Here is a 16,436-nt window from a genome sequence, read left to right on the forward strand (position 1 = left end):
ACAAAAGCGGTCTCGATTTCTTTTATATTTCGCCGATAACGAAAAAAGTAACGCATTTGATTTTGAAAAATATTATCTAATAAGCTACTAACAGAGAGTATCCCTAGTGTGGGTTTAATTATGAACTACATGATGACCGAGCTTTGCTCGTTTTTTTTTTTTTTTATAAAGCCATCTTGTTGTCTTTAAAGGGGTTAGTTGCCCTCAATTAAGAAAAATATTATTATTATTCGCCAATAGATGTCTGGAAGAGTTGATTATTGAAAACACGAATAAAACATTTTCTGAAAATAAATCGTAACTAGATCGATTTATCGCCCCCGAAATCCCTTGTATACTAAATTTTATGAAAATCGTTAAATAAATAAATAAATAAGATAAGATAGCGATGACAAACATCAAACGAAAGAAAATTATTCATCAAATAGTATGTAAATGATTTAATATATTTTTTTAATTTAGATCCCCGCCCCGCCATAAGTGAGTGACGGCTTCTGTGTAGTGACTGACGTCTATGCGTTACGACAATCACATCGATTAATGTGGATTATGAGTTATGTTTGTTCAAAAAATAACAAGACACCGTAACTAGGAATTGAGATCCTTTTTTGTTGGGTTTTGAGAAAATAGCTGCTTTTCAGGAAACAGGTGAAGAATAGTATAGCGCCATAAATTGACCCCCCCCCACTCGTGTGTGAGGCCGACCGCAAGCGTATACATCACCATCTCCAATTCGTATGTTCAGTGACGGGGCTATGCGGTTGCCCCAGCTCCGATCCAGCGTATATACCTCGCAAACCAACCGTGTTCTACTGCACTGCACTTTTTAATGCACTGCGACATATCCAGTCCCCTAATACTGGGCTAATCATCTACGGCCATCCGAATATTAAGTTGCCTAAAGTAATGGTGTTAGGACGTCTTATGAGTCCGCACGGGTAGGTATCACCACGCTGCCTATTTCTGCAGTAACGCGTTTCGGTTTAAAGGGTGGGGCAGCCGTTGTAACTATACGGATACCTTAGAACTCAGGTAGGTGGCAGCATTTACGTTGTAGATGTCAATAGGCTCCGGTAGCCACTTAACACCAGCAATAAAATAAAAAAAATCGTTACACTAAAATAACCATCAACAATCTACAATAAAAATAATAAATCTTAAGATTAAAAGTTATTACGTAAGTACTTGTAAACAATAAATTCCAGATTCATGAAAGAAATCTAACTTGAACTCTGCCCCTAATTAGAGAAGCAAAACAAACACAGAATTAAATGGCGCCGCAACGCTTCCGAACAATTCTGCTTTGTTAATTAGTATAGCTGTCTGCTTGATAGTATAGCCCGCTTTCCCGATGATTACCCAACGATTTAGTAATTCGTATTTAATTTTATTTTTCTAGTCTTTTTTTTATTTTTTTATTGCTTGGATAGGTGGACAAGCTTATAGCCCACCTGGTGTTAAGTGGTTACTGAAACCCGTAGACATCTACAACGTAAAATGCGCCATCCACCTTGCAACAAATTTTTCTATATATCTGCAGAGATTACGAGTATGTATTCTTTATTTTAATGGGTAGGTAGTAAAGTTATTCCAACGCATTAAGACCACAATGTAATGCCTCAAGCTAATAATGTACATTACGTCTCCATAACCAAGAGAACAGAATTAAATAATCTATATGACATTTTATAATCTTGTTAGATAATCTATACTAATATATAAATCTACAGTTTTTTTTACGGATGTTCCGTTATAACTACTGAACCGTGCATCCGATTGACTTGAAACTTGGTATCCATGTAGAAAATATATGTACTTAATGGATAGGCTAATATTTATATGAGTGTTGGACTCCCGAATAATAATGACAATAAATAATAATGTTAATTTTAAATGCCCAGCGAAGCGGACGAGTACGGCTAATTATATTACAAAAGCAGTTACGGCACAAAAGAAATTAAAATGTTTTATTCATTTTGTTCTGTTTTGTGGGTCGTAATTATAATTAAAACTACTTTTACGGTTTAATCTAGCATTTTTTATTATTATATCATTTCCGACGCCCCGAATACTTACAGTTCTCGACGACTGTCGTTCGTGGCTTCGCGTCCACGAAACTGGAACTGGAATATTCGTTGAGCAGTTTACGTAAATTCGTAAAAGCGATTTTAATAATGCTTTAAACAATTAAGCTTTTATAGCCTGTAAATTACGAGTGCTTTTAAATTTAAACTTTACTATCGATTTAGAATGCTATAGTGTTGTGGTGTTACTGAAAATAATCGTAAAGAAACTCTTGACGTTATTTTTTCCAAATGTATACCGCGATGCAGAAAATTTAGTAAATAAAAAAATAAAATGAAATAAAAGAATAGTTGTTGTTGGTTAGCTGATAAACTAATCTCAATTGTTTTAATATTTTGTGATTTCTAAATTTCTGTTAATCCAATTCGTTTGGATCTCAGGTGATTGTGATGTAAAATTGAAATAATTCAATGTCTAGATATATTTGAATTTCCAAATAGTTAAATAAATCTAATTTCATCAATCGAAGACTGCACCCCTCCAAACAGGAGCTATCAGTAAATACACGAAATCAACCGTAACATAAGTCCTTTTTCCATCATTTGACGTAGTTATCAAGAATTATGTTCTGTGAAGAAAGACACCTGCATTTTGACACTTCATATTGTGACAATATAACAATAGTTCTAACTAAAAACATATCAGGGTTTTTTTTTTCGAAATTTTACCGTGATAAATATAGTTTACATATGAAACTAGGAAGAGTTATTTGTAAATTTCTACGAAAATGTCCAAAAACAATACGGCGGTTGTGAGTTACCTCAGAAACATGACATAGAAATTTGAATTTCATTCATAAATATATAACTAAAATTTTCAAATCTTATCTAAGGTATTCAGAAAGTTCGGCGATAGTAGAGTGTGGGCCGAATTTGGAAGATAGGGGCATTTGTGCAGTGCAAGCTTGCGACCCAGAGAAATGTTACCCAGAACCACGAGTGGTTATCGTGGGTGCTGGCATGGCTGGGCTTTCAGCTGCCGCGAGGCTCTCTCAACGAGGCATCAACAACATTGTCGTGCTTGAAGCATACGAAAGGTAAATATTTATTAAATAAATACTGGTTATAAGTGCCAGTAAATATTTGCTTATGTATACGGCACATAACGAACGGGCGCGAACTAATCGCTTTGAGATATTAGATTGAAGTATCAATTGAATGGGAAATGCACGGATAATTTATAGCAGAAATAGAAAAGATTGTAATATGAATACAATCGTCGCGTATACTATTAATAATATCAATATCATTTCCTTTTATTGCTAAGTTGAGTAAACGAGCTAACCCCTCACACTATTACGGTTCCGCAGCTAATAAACATCAAAAACCTAAATGCCGCCACCCACCTTGAAATAGAACTTCTAAGTCTCAGTTTTTATAGCATTAGTATTAGTTATACATAGTTGCGGAGTACCGAGTAGTTCTCAACTTAAAGGCTGGGTCCACAGTACGCGCGAAATATAATTCCTATAATGCCGTTCGTGTTCATAGTGTATTTATTTAGTTGGGCATTTAAAGTGATAGACTTAAGCGAGTTGATGGTCCTTGTTTTGAAACGTTCTTAATAGCGCGTTGCGGTCACAAGACGAGTCTAGGCAACAAGCGAACGAATGCGCGGTTGGCAGGTGTATTTAACCAGGTCGATTTTGTCATTTGACTTATGCTAAGAATTTGTTGTATTACGATGGTAAATTTTAACGAATATATTAGATCAATTGAATCTAAGTCAGTCATGCAGTGGTGATAAGTTAATAGTAGAATTGGCAGATTTTTTACGTGTAAATTATATCTCATGATGAATATAAAGAACCTAGTCCACCGTTTGCAATACCTGGAATACATCTACACGCTTGTGGCGCATTATGACAATGCGTACGCTCTGCATCTCGCCCGCCGCTTCAGCCGCGTCTAATCCGTACTGTGATCCCACGTTATGCACTTATGAACGCACTTCACATTAAGCCCACAACAAAGCAGCTTAGAACCTGCATCCTTTTCATTGTGAGGCACACAGTTAACCACGACTATCGACGACTATCAAATACGACTATTAAACTTGCAAGTTAGTAAACACATACATATATCATTGGTATTTAATCACAATAATTGAAACTATAATGCTTTCTAGGCCCGGAGGCCGTATCCATTCGTGTTGGATTGGAGATATTGTTGCTGAACTTGGATCGCACTGGAAACCGGATAATTGTTGCACTCATCCAATTTATATGATGTCCGCTACTGAAAGCCCTCCTCGAGCCGGAGTCCCTGGCACGGAGCACACTCGAGGCTTATTCAATCGCATCGTTACCGGTAAAATGGCGTATCCGCCTACTGTGACTTCTTATTATAAATTTCGACAAATAGAACAAGAAGCAGCAAGCATTTACTGCCTTGGCGGCAATAAACAACAAGGGTCTCTCATTAATTTTATGAGTTTGAGAATTCAGCAAGAATTGCATGAGTATCCCGACGATCAGCAGCATGACGCGGCTCGAATAATGTTTGGCCTCGCCCACATGCTTAACGCGAGATGTGGCGATGATACAGCAATGTTGTGCGCCGATCATTTGGGTTGCTTCATGAATATGCCCGGTGGAGAAGTTCGGGTGCCGTTAGGTTTGGTCGGAATTCTCGCTCCAATTTTACGTCAAATACCAGAAGGAGCGATTAGATATTGCAAACCAGTAAATTGTATTTATTGGGGTACATCACAAAAATCTGGATTCAGAGCCACCGTTTACACAACCGATGGAGAAGAATTTCCTGCCGATTACGTAATTATTACTGTTTCCTTGGGCGTTCTTTTTTCAAACTCAAATAGATTGTTCTGTCCTGCTTTACCTGCATCTAAAATAGATGCGATGCGTTGTCTGGGATTCGGGTACTGCAACAAAATCTACATGGAATATTGTCGTCCATTTTGGTTCTGGCACAAGGGAAACCTAAACTTTAAATACTGTTGTAAGGAATTGTGTTATCGTTGCGACTGGACACGAGGTATAACAGCTATAGAAGTTGTGCCGAATAGTAAACACGTATTGTGTGTTTGGGTCGTAGGCCAAGAAGCAATGATGATGGAGGGTCTTTGCGATAAAGACGTGGCAGAAGGGGTCACTGATGTTTTGCGATACTCCACAGGGTACGACTGTATACCTTATCCAGTGACTATTTTGAGGTCACATTGGACATCCGATCCCTTCTTTTGCGGAGCGTACTCTTACGAAAATACATCTTCTGATGGTCAAGCACAACGAGCTTTGGCATGTCCACTTCCAGGACCAAGTGAGCCGGTTCCCCCAATTCTTTTATTCGCCGGAGAAGCAACCGTACCTGGTCACTATGCTACTGTATCGGGCGCCAGACTCAGTGGAATAAGAGAAGCTGAAAGAATCATTCAATTAACCTTACAGTTCAAAGGGCCGCCGCTGCCATTTGTTGCACCAAAATCAAAATAAAAACTAAATACCCCGAAAGACTCGATTTCGAAATCCAAATGAGCTTTGGATCGAGCCTTAAAAATTTCAAATGTTTTTGTTTGGCATAAAATGTGAAACAACTTACAGTTTGCAATACAAAGTTTTACGTTGCATCACAATTTGCTCTTTCATTTTCATCTGGTATTCTGCTAACTTATCTCGGCGCAAGTTCTGTCGGACTTCCTGGTGTTAGTTTGGAAACTGAAATGACATTCTTCATTATTTTGGTGTTGTCATACTGTAACTGAGCAGTAAAATTTGAATAAATAAAATTTTGTGAGCTAGTGATGATTGTGATATCCTTCTTAAACATCATAACTTGGAACATTTCATGGATCACGTTTGTGACTTACTGTAAAAATAAGAAGAATACTGGTATAGGCTCAATCAGGGAATTGAAGAGAGGCAGGCACCATATCGTTGAACTACAATATCGATAAAACCATTAGTTACACATATTTTTAAGTTTTTTTTTTGTTGCTTAGATTTTTTTTTTATTGCTTAGGTGTGTGGACGAGCTCACAGCCCAACGGGGTGTTAAGCGGTTACTGGAGCCCACAGACATCCACAACGCAAATGCGCCACACACCTTGAGATATGTCAGGTCATAAATTCTGTCACATGTTTAATGTAAAATAATTGAAACAAGTTTATTCATTATATAACCATTCATATACCAAAATTAACTTAACAAAACATAGATTCTTATGACACTAAAGTTTATTCAAAATGACCTCCGTGATTTTGAATACAGGCCTTCAATCTGCGCGGCCAGTCGTCTATCGCAACACGAACGAGGTCCATGTCAATATCGGTGGCTGCCTTAATCAAGGATGTCTTGAGTGACTCCAAATTGGGATGAGACTTTGAGCACGCCTTTTCCTCCAAGTGTTGCCATATCTTGTAATCTAACGGATTCAAATCTGGACTGGAGGAGGGCCAGTCTTCGTGCCGGATGAAGTCGATTTCACGCGCCGCCAGCCAGTCTTGTGTGCTCTTCGCTCTATGAGCTGGCGCCGAATCTTGTTGGAATACCCAGTGCCTGTTATTGAACATGGTATGAGAAACAGATTCCACAAGGTTCATCAGGACTGTATTTTGATACACAACTGCATTCGTTTTTACACCTTTCTCACAAAAATGTACCTCTGTTAAGCCCCAATAAGAAACTCCCAACCATACCATGAGCGAGGATGGAAAATGACCTCGTTGGACACGCGGAATACGGTTGCTCGCTTTTTCACTACTGTGTGCGTACACCTTATCATTTTGTTTGTTGTAGCTCTCTTCTACGGTAAAAATTTTTTCATCCGAAAAAAGAATTTCTCGATTTTTTTTCCCGCGTACCGCTTCAACAAAGCGCGGCATCTCTTCAGTCTCAGGTCCATTAGACGAGCATTCAAACGATGTCCTGTTTTTCTTCGATATGCCCGAAGCCCTAAGTCTTCATTTAACGCCCTTTTCACCATGGTTCTGCTTAACCCTATCTGAAAGGCCAACAGTTTCTGCTTACGTTTGGGATTTCTTTGAATTCGCGCCTTCACAGCTTTTATCACTGCTGGAGTCCTAACAGACCGAGGGCGACCACTTCTTGACCTGTCATCTACACTAGAGTCTTCATTGTATCGTTTGATGGTACGATAAACGAATCTTTTGGTTATATTAAAATTTTTCAGTATGTTAAAAATTTGAATTGGCGCGTAACCGCAACGATGCAACGCAATAACTGCAACACGGTCTTCTTTAAGCGTCCACTCCATATTTAAAAATGAGTAAAATTTCTAAAAGTATACTTTTTTATTTTCATGAACAATTCGAAATTCGAATTCAATAAACTTTTTTGGGGCCAGCATTCTAAAAGAAAAGTTTTTACTGTGTGACAATGTACTTATGACCTGACTAGTTAGTTCTAAGGTCTCAGTATAGTCACAACGGCTGCCCCACCCTTCAAACCGAAACACATTACTGCTTCACGGCAGAAATAGGCGGGGCGGTGGTGCGGACTCACAAGAGGTCCTACCACCAGTAATTACACAAATTATAATTTTGCAGATTTGATTTTTATTGCACGATGTTATACCTTCACCATGGAAGTCAATTGTGAACATATGTTAAGTACGTATTTCATTAGAAAAATTGGTACCCGCCTGCGGGATTCGAACACCGGTGCATCGCTCGATACGAATGCACCGGACTTCTTATCCTTTAGGCCACGACGACGACGATGGATGGACGAGCTCACAGCCCACCTGGTGTTAAGTGGTTACTGGAGCCCATAGACATCTACAACGTAAATGCGCCACCCACCTCGAGATATAAGTATTCGATTGAAACAACACATTTTTTTATTCAGTATATTTTGTGTTAAAGGTTTTTAAGAAATAATGATACTATGGTTTGAATATATGAAGATACACACTCTTCTATTCAGAATATTTTGCGTTATAGGTTTTTGGAAAATAATGATTCTGTCTTTTAAATTTATTAAAGTAAAACAAACGCTCCACATTTAATGGCGCCAAACTCGGACTTTAAGCGTTTTTTAAAGGTGCCGAAAACCTAGACGAAATAAGAAAAAGTACCACTTATATACCGAAACGTCAAATATCAAATATCTTTCACAAAGAAACAGAACTCTCTTGGTGCAGGGCAAGGTCTCTTACTATTCGACCAGCGAGGTGATCAAAATATGAATACACTAGCGACCCGCCCTCGCTTCGCTTCGGAATCATTAAAACACACATGAAACCAAAAAAAAATATTAAAAAAAGTAGCCTATGTTCATCAGGGACAATGTCGGCTTCTAATGGAAAAAGAATTTTTCAAATCGGTCCAGTAGTTTCGGAGCCTATTCGAAACAAACAAACAAACAAATCTTTCCTCTTTATAATATTAGTATAGATAAATTGATAGCCATAGTAAATACATAATGACCAGGACTAGGTAGGATTCGCTTGAATCTATTTGAACGGTGATTGATATCGGCCGTTCTTCTACACAAGAACGAATGATAATTTAACTGACTTTTCAGAAAAAAATAAAAATGAAGTATAATAAATCAGACAAATATTTCGTTATTTTTAAATATTTCGAGTATAAAGATTTCATTAAAAAAAATAAAAACTTCATTATCAATCGAAACTTATAATAAACGAGAAGCAAATAGTTATTTGCTAAGTTAAGCATAAAAATATTTATCGTTTTTGGAAGCTCACAATGGCCCCGCAATTTTTTTATTAGATTATTTTGGTGGTAAAATACGCGATTTTTAACATTAACGTGACAAAACAAGAATATCTTATAGAAGAATATACTCATATTAATTCTAATTATTCTTAAGTCACCTAAATAATCAAATAAAAAAATTAAAAAATTGCAGGGCCATTATGAGCTTCCAAAAACAATAAATATTTTTATGCTTAACTGACCTATAGTTTGCGAATACTGACAAGTAACAAATGCATTATTTTTGGTTAAAAAAAAACTAAACGGCAATTTGTTCAACCTTGCCAAATTCAAACTTCCGTTAATTCCTCTTTTTTATATTTAAATACATAGATAATCTAGACATTGAGTTAATCAGTTGAATTTAGAAGTAAACTGTAATCGTATTCACTTGATTTGTTATGTGGATGGTCCTATTATTCATACATTGGTACACCCCGTCATGACTTACGCGAGTGTGGTGTTCGCTCACGCGGCCCGCACACACATAGACACCCTTCAATCTCTACAATCCCGCTTTTGCAGGTTAGCCGTCGGAGCTCCGTGGTTCGTGAGGAACGTTGACCTACACGACGACCTGGGCCTCGAATCTATCCAGAAATACATGAAGTCAGCGTCGGAACGGTACTTCGATAAGGCTATGCGTCATGATAATCGCCTTATCGTAGCCGCCGCTGACTACTCCCCGAATCCTGATCATGCAGGAGCCAGTCACCGTCGACGCCCTAGACACGTCCTTACGGATCCCTCAGATCCAATAACGTTTGCACTAGACGCCTTCAGCTCTAGGAGCAGGCTTAGGGACCTCGGTAACCGTACTCGTCGAACTCGACAAAGAGTTCGCCGTGCAACCTAACCCATGAATCAGCTCGCTGAGTTTCTCGCCGGATCTTCTCAGCGGGTCGCGATTCCGATCCGGTAGTAGATTCATTCGCGAAGCAGCTACTCTTGAGTTGTTAGGTCTCCTTCGGAGGCGCTCGGGTAGCTGTTAGCAAATCCCACCCCTCCTGGCTGAGCCTTTGCTCGCCCACCTGTCCTGGTGAAACTGGAAAGGCCTCCGGGCCACCAGTAATCCTTCAATCATAAAATAAAAAAAAAAAACATTGGTACACAACGGGTAAACTACTCTATAATTTGGAATACACGTTTTACGATAGAATAGAATAGTGACCTTGATGTTAATTAATCTATTACATGGCATTGAATACAATACATTATAGTAAAGATTTATAAGGTAATACGTCGTTACAAACTTTACTTGATTGTTCTGGGACTTCTTGACCATCAGTCAAGCTAAAGATGACTGATTTTATTATAAAATATTCTGTCCTTTCACTGATTTTTTTTTGTCTTATTAGAGCGAACATTGTGAAATAGTTTTAATAAAAATATGCTTTTTATGCTCGAGCGTAATTTGTTGTGTAAATTTCATAATTACATTCAATTTTGTTTTTTTCATTGAATCAAAAAATCATAATTTCTATGTTATTTTACCTATTTAAGTCATAGAAAGTGCGCAACACGCCATCTAACCAGTCAGTCCAAAAAGAAAGTAGATCGCTGCTCGCTGATAATTTTTTTCTTCATAATTTTATTCATTTTTGTTTTTTTTTCATCAAATCAACAAATCATAATTTCAATATCATTTTACCTATTTTAGTTCCAGAAGGCGCGCAACACGCCGTCTGGCCAGTCAGTCCAAAGAGTAGATCGCTGCTCTGCAGATGACGGGCTGCGGGAGCACGCAAGAAATCGTCGAGATAGATGCGTGACGCAGCGCGCAGGACTGCGCCCCGCGCCGCGCGGTGCGTGCTCGCTCCCCCGCTGTAGTCCATCCCGCGCGATACATCTCCCGACAGAAGACATCGATATTCGCGGGGTGCGTAAGGCCGCATCGTGCTCGCCGAGCGAGGCGCGAGGGAGGCCGCCGTGTGGAGTCGTGCGGACAGTGCGTGGTGCCGGTGCAGGCGGTGCGTGGTGCGGGAGGGGCGGGCACGGCGCGGCCCGGGCGCCAGTCGCTCGGAAGCAAGCGGGCGGCTCGTGTCGCCTTGCGCTCTTTTGGTGCATCGCTGCAACGCTGCGTTCGCGAACTTGTCATCAGGTACGCGACGTGACGATACTTTGCCCCAAACGCCCTCTCACGTGCATGTTTCATTCATAATTTCATCGGGATCATAATTTTGACCACGGATCGGCTTAAATTTTTAGTTTCCCTAAGTACGAAACCCGGTTAGAGCAACGAGGTGTTAGTTCAGTAATATTTTTCTATGAGTCTTCGTTTAGGGCAAATTCCCCGGAAAAGTATTCTCGATTTAGTGTGATTTTTTAAAAGTAGAAACAGGCATGCGTATGCTGGGTAATGTCTGAACCCAGAAATATGTATTTCGTCGATGAGTACAAAAGTGTTAAAATTAATTGTGAGAATTCGTCAAATTCGAATGATAGGGAAATATAATTTAATACTGTCTTCAGAGACCTAGTGACGCTCTATTTTATCTCCTTGGAGTTGCCACGACGAAGAAAAGAGCCAAAGCACTGGACAGATGCCAAGTGTTGATGGCATACATATTACAGAAACAAAATATTTTACAAATATCGGGAACATGTTATTAGAAAGCTTTCCAATTAATGGCACGCATAGATATTTAACATGTTTCTTATGTGTTTCTTTAAACCAAAAATTTGATAAAGCTTCACATTACCGTTCTTTGTCTATTTAAACTCGTCGAGGCAACTTGGAAAGCTGTTCATTTGCACCTAAGTCGCACTAACTTAATTTCAGCTTTTAATTTATTTGAAGTGTTAATAAAAAAATGTATTGAATTGTAAGTTTAATGTACCTACAGTAGTCTTGAAAAAAAAAATCAATAAAAAATGATATATGTAATTTCATTTAATATAAATTTCCGAATCTAAAACCTAACTATTCGTGTATTAAGACCCAGTCGTAATATCTCTGAGATTGATGTTGTTTTTCATTAAATACGTTTTAAAGTTTATGAGTTAATGAACAATAAAAGCAAATATCGCTCGGAGTTTATAATAAACATCTAATAAGATCAAATAAGACGTCATAAAACACCTACGGATATTTACTATTCGAAGCGCATTACTCTGCGAGTGATGATTACAAGAATTTCATCTTGAATTTATAATTCAATATGCGAACTTTTAAGATATTAATAATCTAGCAGATTAAGTAATTTCGTAAAATCAGGTAGATGTCATTAAATGTTTTAAAGTCGACTTGACTTGCGAAGGGTGACCGGTAAGAAATGGATGAGGAAAGTCAAACACCGTTCTCAGCGGCCTAGGTTGAGAGAGACCTCTGTCCAGCACTGGACGTAGACTGTGGGCTGATGATGATGATGATAAACTCCATGAATTAAATAGAAGGCACATTTGTTAATTTTATCATATAATCGAAATAAGGATTTCTCAGCATTGCCGTTGTTGAAAATACTGCATTTAAATTAATAAAGTTCTTCAATTTTGATACTTTATGTAAGCTCGAGAACTGTGTGAATCAATAAAACGTCAACGTAAAACATTCAGATAAAATTTTGAAATGTAATTAAGAAGTTACATTAAAATATTTAATTGAACTTAGTGTTTTCGATGGTAATAATTCTTATTATGTATTTAAGGTTCCGTAAAAATATGTATAATATAATATAGGTTTTTATGTGGAATTTCACATACATATAAGTATCGAAATGATAGAATCGTAACCTTGGTCAGGCACGTGCCTAGAAAGTAATAGTCACCGAATTGTCATTCCATTTGAGAGACGCTGGCAGTCAGTACAATTTGTTAATCCAACAGATGCAGTTTCCCCATTCCGTGTAATTGCTCCAGGACTGCAGCGGAGCTAGTTAGAAAATTGTCCCTCGATCCACTTGTCTTTCGTGAATATGACGTGACCTGACTAAAATGATATGCTATAGAATGCCCTCGAATATATTTTTGTTTGACACTTGATGGGAAGACGCGCCCATAATCCGTCTGTTCTTTAATGGTTATAATAAACTATGATATAAAATTAGGAATTAAGATCGCCCGAATTAAGTGCACAGTAATATGGAAGAAGAAGGTGGCTATGCTACTCTTTAGAAGAGAAGCTAAATTGTTTGCGGTTAAAATAGGTGGAATGGTTGTACTTGTACTGTTACTTGTACTGGCTTTCAAATTCCCCCACGAATAGTTAAAATAGAGTTTTACTAGCTCTTATTTTCGAAGGAGAAGATTATTAAAAAGAGAGTAATTTTATTACGTGGGAGATGACGGAATTTATTAGTAGTAGATAGAGGTAGTCGGTTTGCGTGACCGAGTCCTTTGATGTCCAGCCGGACCGATTGCGTTATCATTGTAGGATCCTCTGACCTCAAATATTGTTTATAATCTAAAAGCATAGTTTGATTTTTAGCAATCTGTATATTAATAAGCGAAGCAAAAACTTTGTATCCCTTTTTACGAAAATTGCGCGGACGGAGGATTATGAAATTTTCCACACTTATAGAGAATATAGAGAAGAAGTGCATAATGTTAATATTTTTTTAAAATAATGCATAAAAGATACATTAAATCAATAAAGAAAATATTACACACACTACATGCCATGTATTTGACGCACACACGCATGCATACTATTTATTGTCAAACTTTTGTTCTTGACGTCTGTTGTCAAATTAGTATAAAATACAATCTTAATAGTGTACAAACTTACAATTCCAATTAATTATAGTCGAATTTCGACTACTGCGGGACCTCTAGTAGTTATAATAACACATATATAGTTTAATTAAAATTTGCACTTCGTTAAAAACGATGTATCACCATATCTAAAGAATAAAAGATTTTTGTCATTGAACACGATCCGATTAATATTATAATGATATTGTACTAAGAAAATAAAAAGAGTAAAATTATAATATAAAATAATAGAACTTCAAGAATATTACTCTGTATTAACTGGAACCAAACGTAAAATTACCACTAAGCGTGAAATTGTATGTTTGCTTGGTCGAAGCAGAGGTGAGTTGAAACTGCTAATTAGATTTTCCTTGCAGTCTTTTCATTTGCAACCGAAGTTATACAATTATTATTTTTTGTTCATTTCATCTTTTAAAAATGCACATATCATTCGGTGTGATAGATTATAAATAAGTTCCAACGAATATTATTGACAGTTCGTTTAAGGTCTAAAATAAATGTAGTCATTTATCTATTAAGCTACGACTACTTATACTTTTCTTTGTATAAAAATCTTTAAATTCATATATTATTTATATTTCAACTTTTTTTCTAATATTTTTTTTATTGCCCTTGTAGGCAGGCGAGCACACGGCCCACCTGATGGTGAGTGGTTACCGTCGCCCATGGACTTCAGCAATGCCGTGGGTAGAGCTAAGCCGCTGCCTACCGCTTAAAAAGTAGTATAAATAAATATCATTTTAATGAAAATTATTGCTGTATCTAACAATACATTTTATGACTATAAGGCATTTTAAATTATATGACGTTAACATGTCACCCGAATGAATGCTATGTACATACATACGTTACTTAATATAAGATGATCAATGTACTGAAAATACTTTTTAATACAATAATCTGTTACTATGTGGCCTATAAAGTGAACGACTGTATCACTAATATTCAAATAGATAAATCATACGTCTGGACCTGCCGACTTTTTGCGCAAATAAGATTGATGGCAAAAAAAGTCTCAAATTCTTATGTGTTATTGTGAGGCTATTACGTAAAGTGGCTATCCTTTTGTGGCTGATGATAGTGCAGACCGGGATGTGATTGCAGAGCCGGGGCTATATCTTAGAATTCTGGCTTAGTCACGTCCGCAGTGACCGAACGATAAACACCGGTTCCCTACTGTAATATTGTTTATCGTTCGCAATAAAACTGATCAATTTGGACTATCGTAGATATACGCGTGTGCACTTAAGATATACTTTCTATTAGTGCTATTCGCTTCGATCTAATGTATTTCTAGAATTGTACGCTTATGTGACGCAACGTGCAAAAGTTTGCTTCTATTTTAAATTACGGCGCACTCCAGATTTGGTATATTTTTTAATTACGGTAACTTTATTCATTAACAGTAATAGCTGTTGATATTATAAAATGAGAGCCTAACAAACAGAAACTAGATTATTAGTACGAAGATAACAAAAGATGAAACCACAATTTTCCGTATTATGTTTGATAGTTAGTTGAAAGAAGATTGATTCGCAAAATTCGGAATAGGTCCCGCCTAATAATATTTATTTTACAGCTACATATAGTACATATATTATAATACTAGCTGTACCCGTCCGCTTCGCTGGGCAATTAAAATTAACATTATTGTTTCTCATCCCCACAAAGATTCTCATCATTAACGCCCCCGCAACTAGTGTACGGAGTGCAACACTCATATAAATATTAGCCTATTCATTAAGTACATGTATTTTCTACATGCCATGTTTCAAGTCAATCGGGTGCATGGTTCAGTAGTTATAACGGAACATCCGTAAAAACCACTGTAGATTTATATATTAACTAGCCGTATGTACTCGCCCGCTTCGCCGGGCATTTAAAATTAACATTATTATTTATTGTCATTATTATTAGGGAGTCCAACACTCATATAAATATTAATCTATTCATTAAGTATATGTATTTTCTAGATGGATACCAAGTTTCAAGTCAATCAGATGCATGGTTCAGTAGTTATAACGGACATCCGTAAAAACCACTGTAGATTTATATATTAGTATAGATATAATATAGATATATTAAACTCGTATTTTATATTTCATCTTATGATTATGAACGTTTATTTATAACAGTTTTTGCTAAAAAAAATATTCAGGACCAAGTTAAGGACACAATCCACCCATGTTAGCTATAAAAAAAAGATTGATTGTCGTTGAATGAACAGAGTGAGTGATAAAAATAGGTTCCCAATGACGGTTGGGCGGTGATCTATTTCTGACTGCTTAATGGTAGAACAATATACTAACAACAATAAAAGTGTTGGTACTAGAACACGCATATTTTTTCAGTTTATGGATTTAAAAAAAAACTTAGTATAGTATTTATAGTATTAATAGTAACTAGTTTAATCCTTGCTTGTGAAAACTTCCTTTTTATTAGTTTTGTTTTTAATGTACAAGTGTAAATGTTGTGCTGCTTGCCAGTATTAGTAATAGTATTATCGTGCTTTATTTTATTTTATTTGTTGTTTCGTTGTGGGCTGCCTACGGGGTGTTGTTACTGTGTGCTTATTATGTTTTGTATTCGGGTTCACCATTTAATTTGATTTTTGTGAAATTTTTATAATTTACTAATTTTACTAATTTATACCATATTCTAAGTATGTACACACGTACCTAGCCTTCATTCCCGCAAAGAACCAAAGGGAAACGGGGGCGACTGAAAATCAGCGCTGTTCGATTTATCAACCTTGAACAGCAATAGCTGAGCCACCTCCTTTTGCCTTTTCTCTTTTTTTTTCTTTTCTTTTTTTGTATTTCATTTTATTTTATTTGATGTGAAAAGCAATAAATAATAATAATTATTATTATTATTATTACTAGAACAAGCATCTTTTTTCAGTTTATGGATTTAAAAAAAAAACTTAAGTGAATAT

At 36.8% G+C, this 16,436-nt stretch overlaps 2 protein-coding genes across 3 annotated transcripts in view; both read left to right on the plus strand.

The window, feature by feature from the left end:
* The first annotated feature begins 2,537 nt into the window (after window positions 1-2,537).
* LOC114250210 (peroxisomal N(1)-acetyl-spermine/spermidine oxidase) lies at window positions 2,538-5,539 on the plus strand. Its single transcript, XM_028183980.2, has 3 exons — window positions 2,538-2,836; window positions 2,918-3,121; window positions 4,213-5,539. Exons 1-3 carry the CDS (start codon window positions 2,649-2,651, stop codon window positions 5,537-5,539), a joined length of 1,719 nt encoding a protein of 572 aa, XP_028039781.2. The 5' UTR covers window positions 2,538-2,648.
* A 5,207-nt stretch (window positions 5,540-10,746) lies between these two features.
* The window catches only part of LOC114250212 (inactive dipeptidyl peptidase 10), a 137,738-nt gene continuing 132,048 nt past the window's right edge, over window positions 10,747-16,436 (plus strand). For both annotated transcript variants that reach the window (XM_028183982.2, XM_089740499.1), the window contains exon 1: window positions 10,747-10,886. The gene's annotated coding sequence lies outside the window, so the exon portion shown is untranslated. The remainder of the gene's footprint in view (window positions 10,887-16,436) is intronic.

This window comes from Bombyx mandarina, chromosome 04, assembly GCF_030267445.1.
Source record: "Bombyx mandarina strain Sakado chromosome 04, ASM3026744v2".
Classification (NCBI taxonomy): Eukaryota; Metazoa; Arthropoda; class Insecta; order Lepidoptera; family Bombycidae; genus Bombyx; species Bombyx mandarina.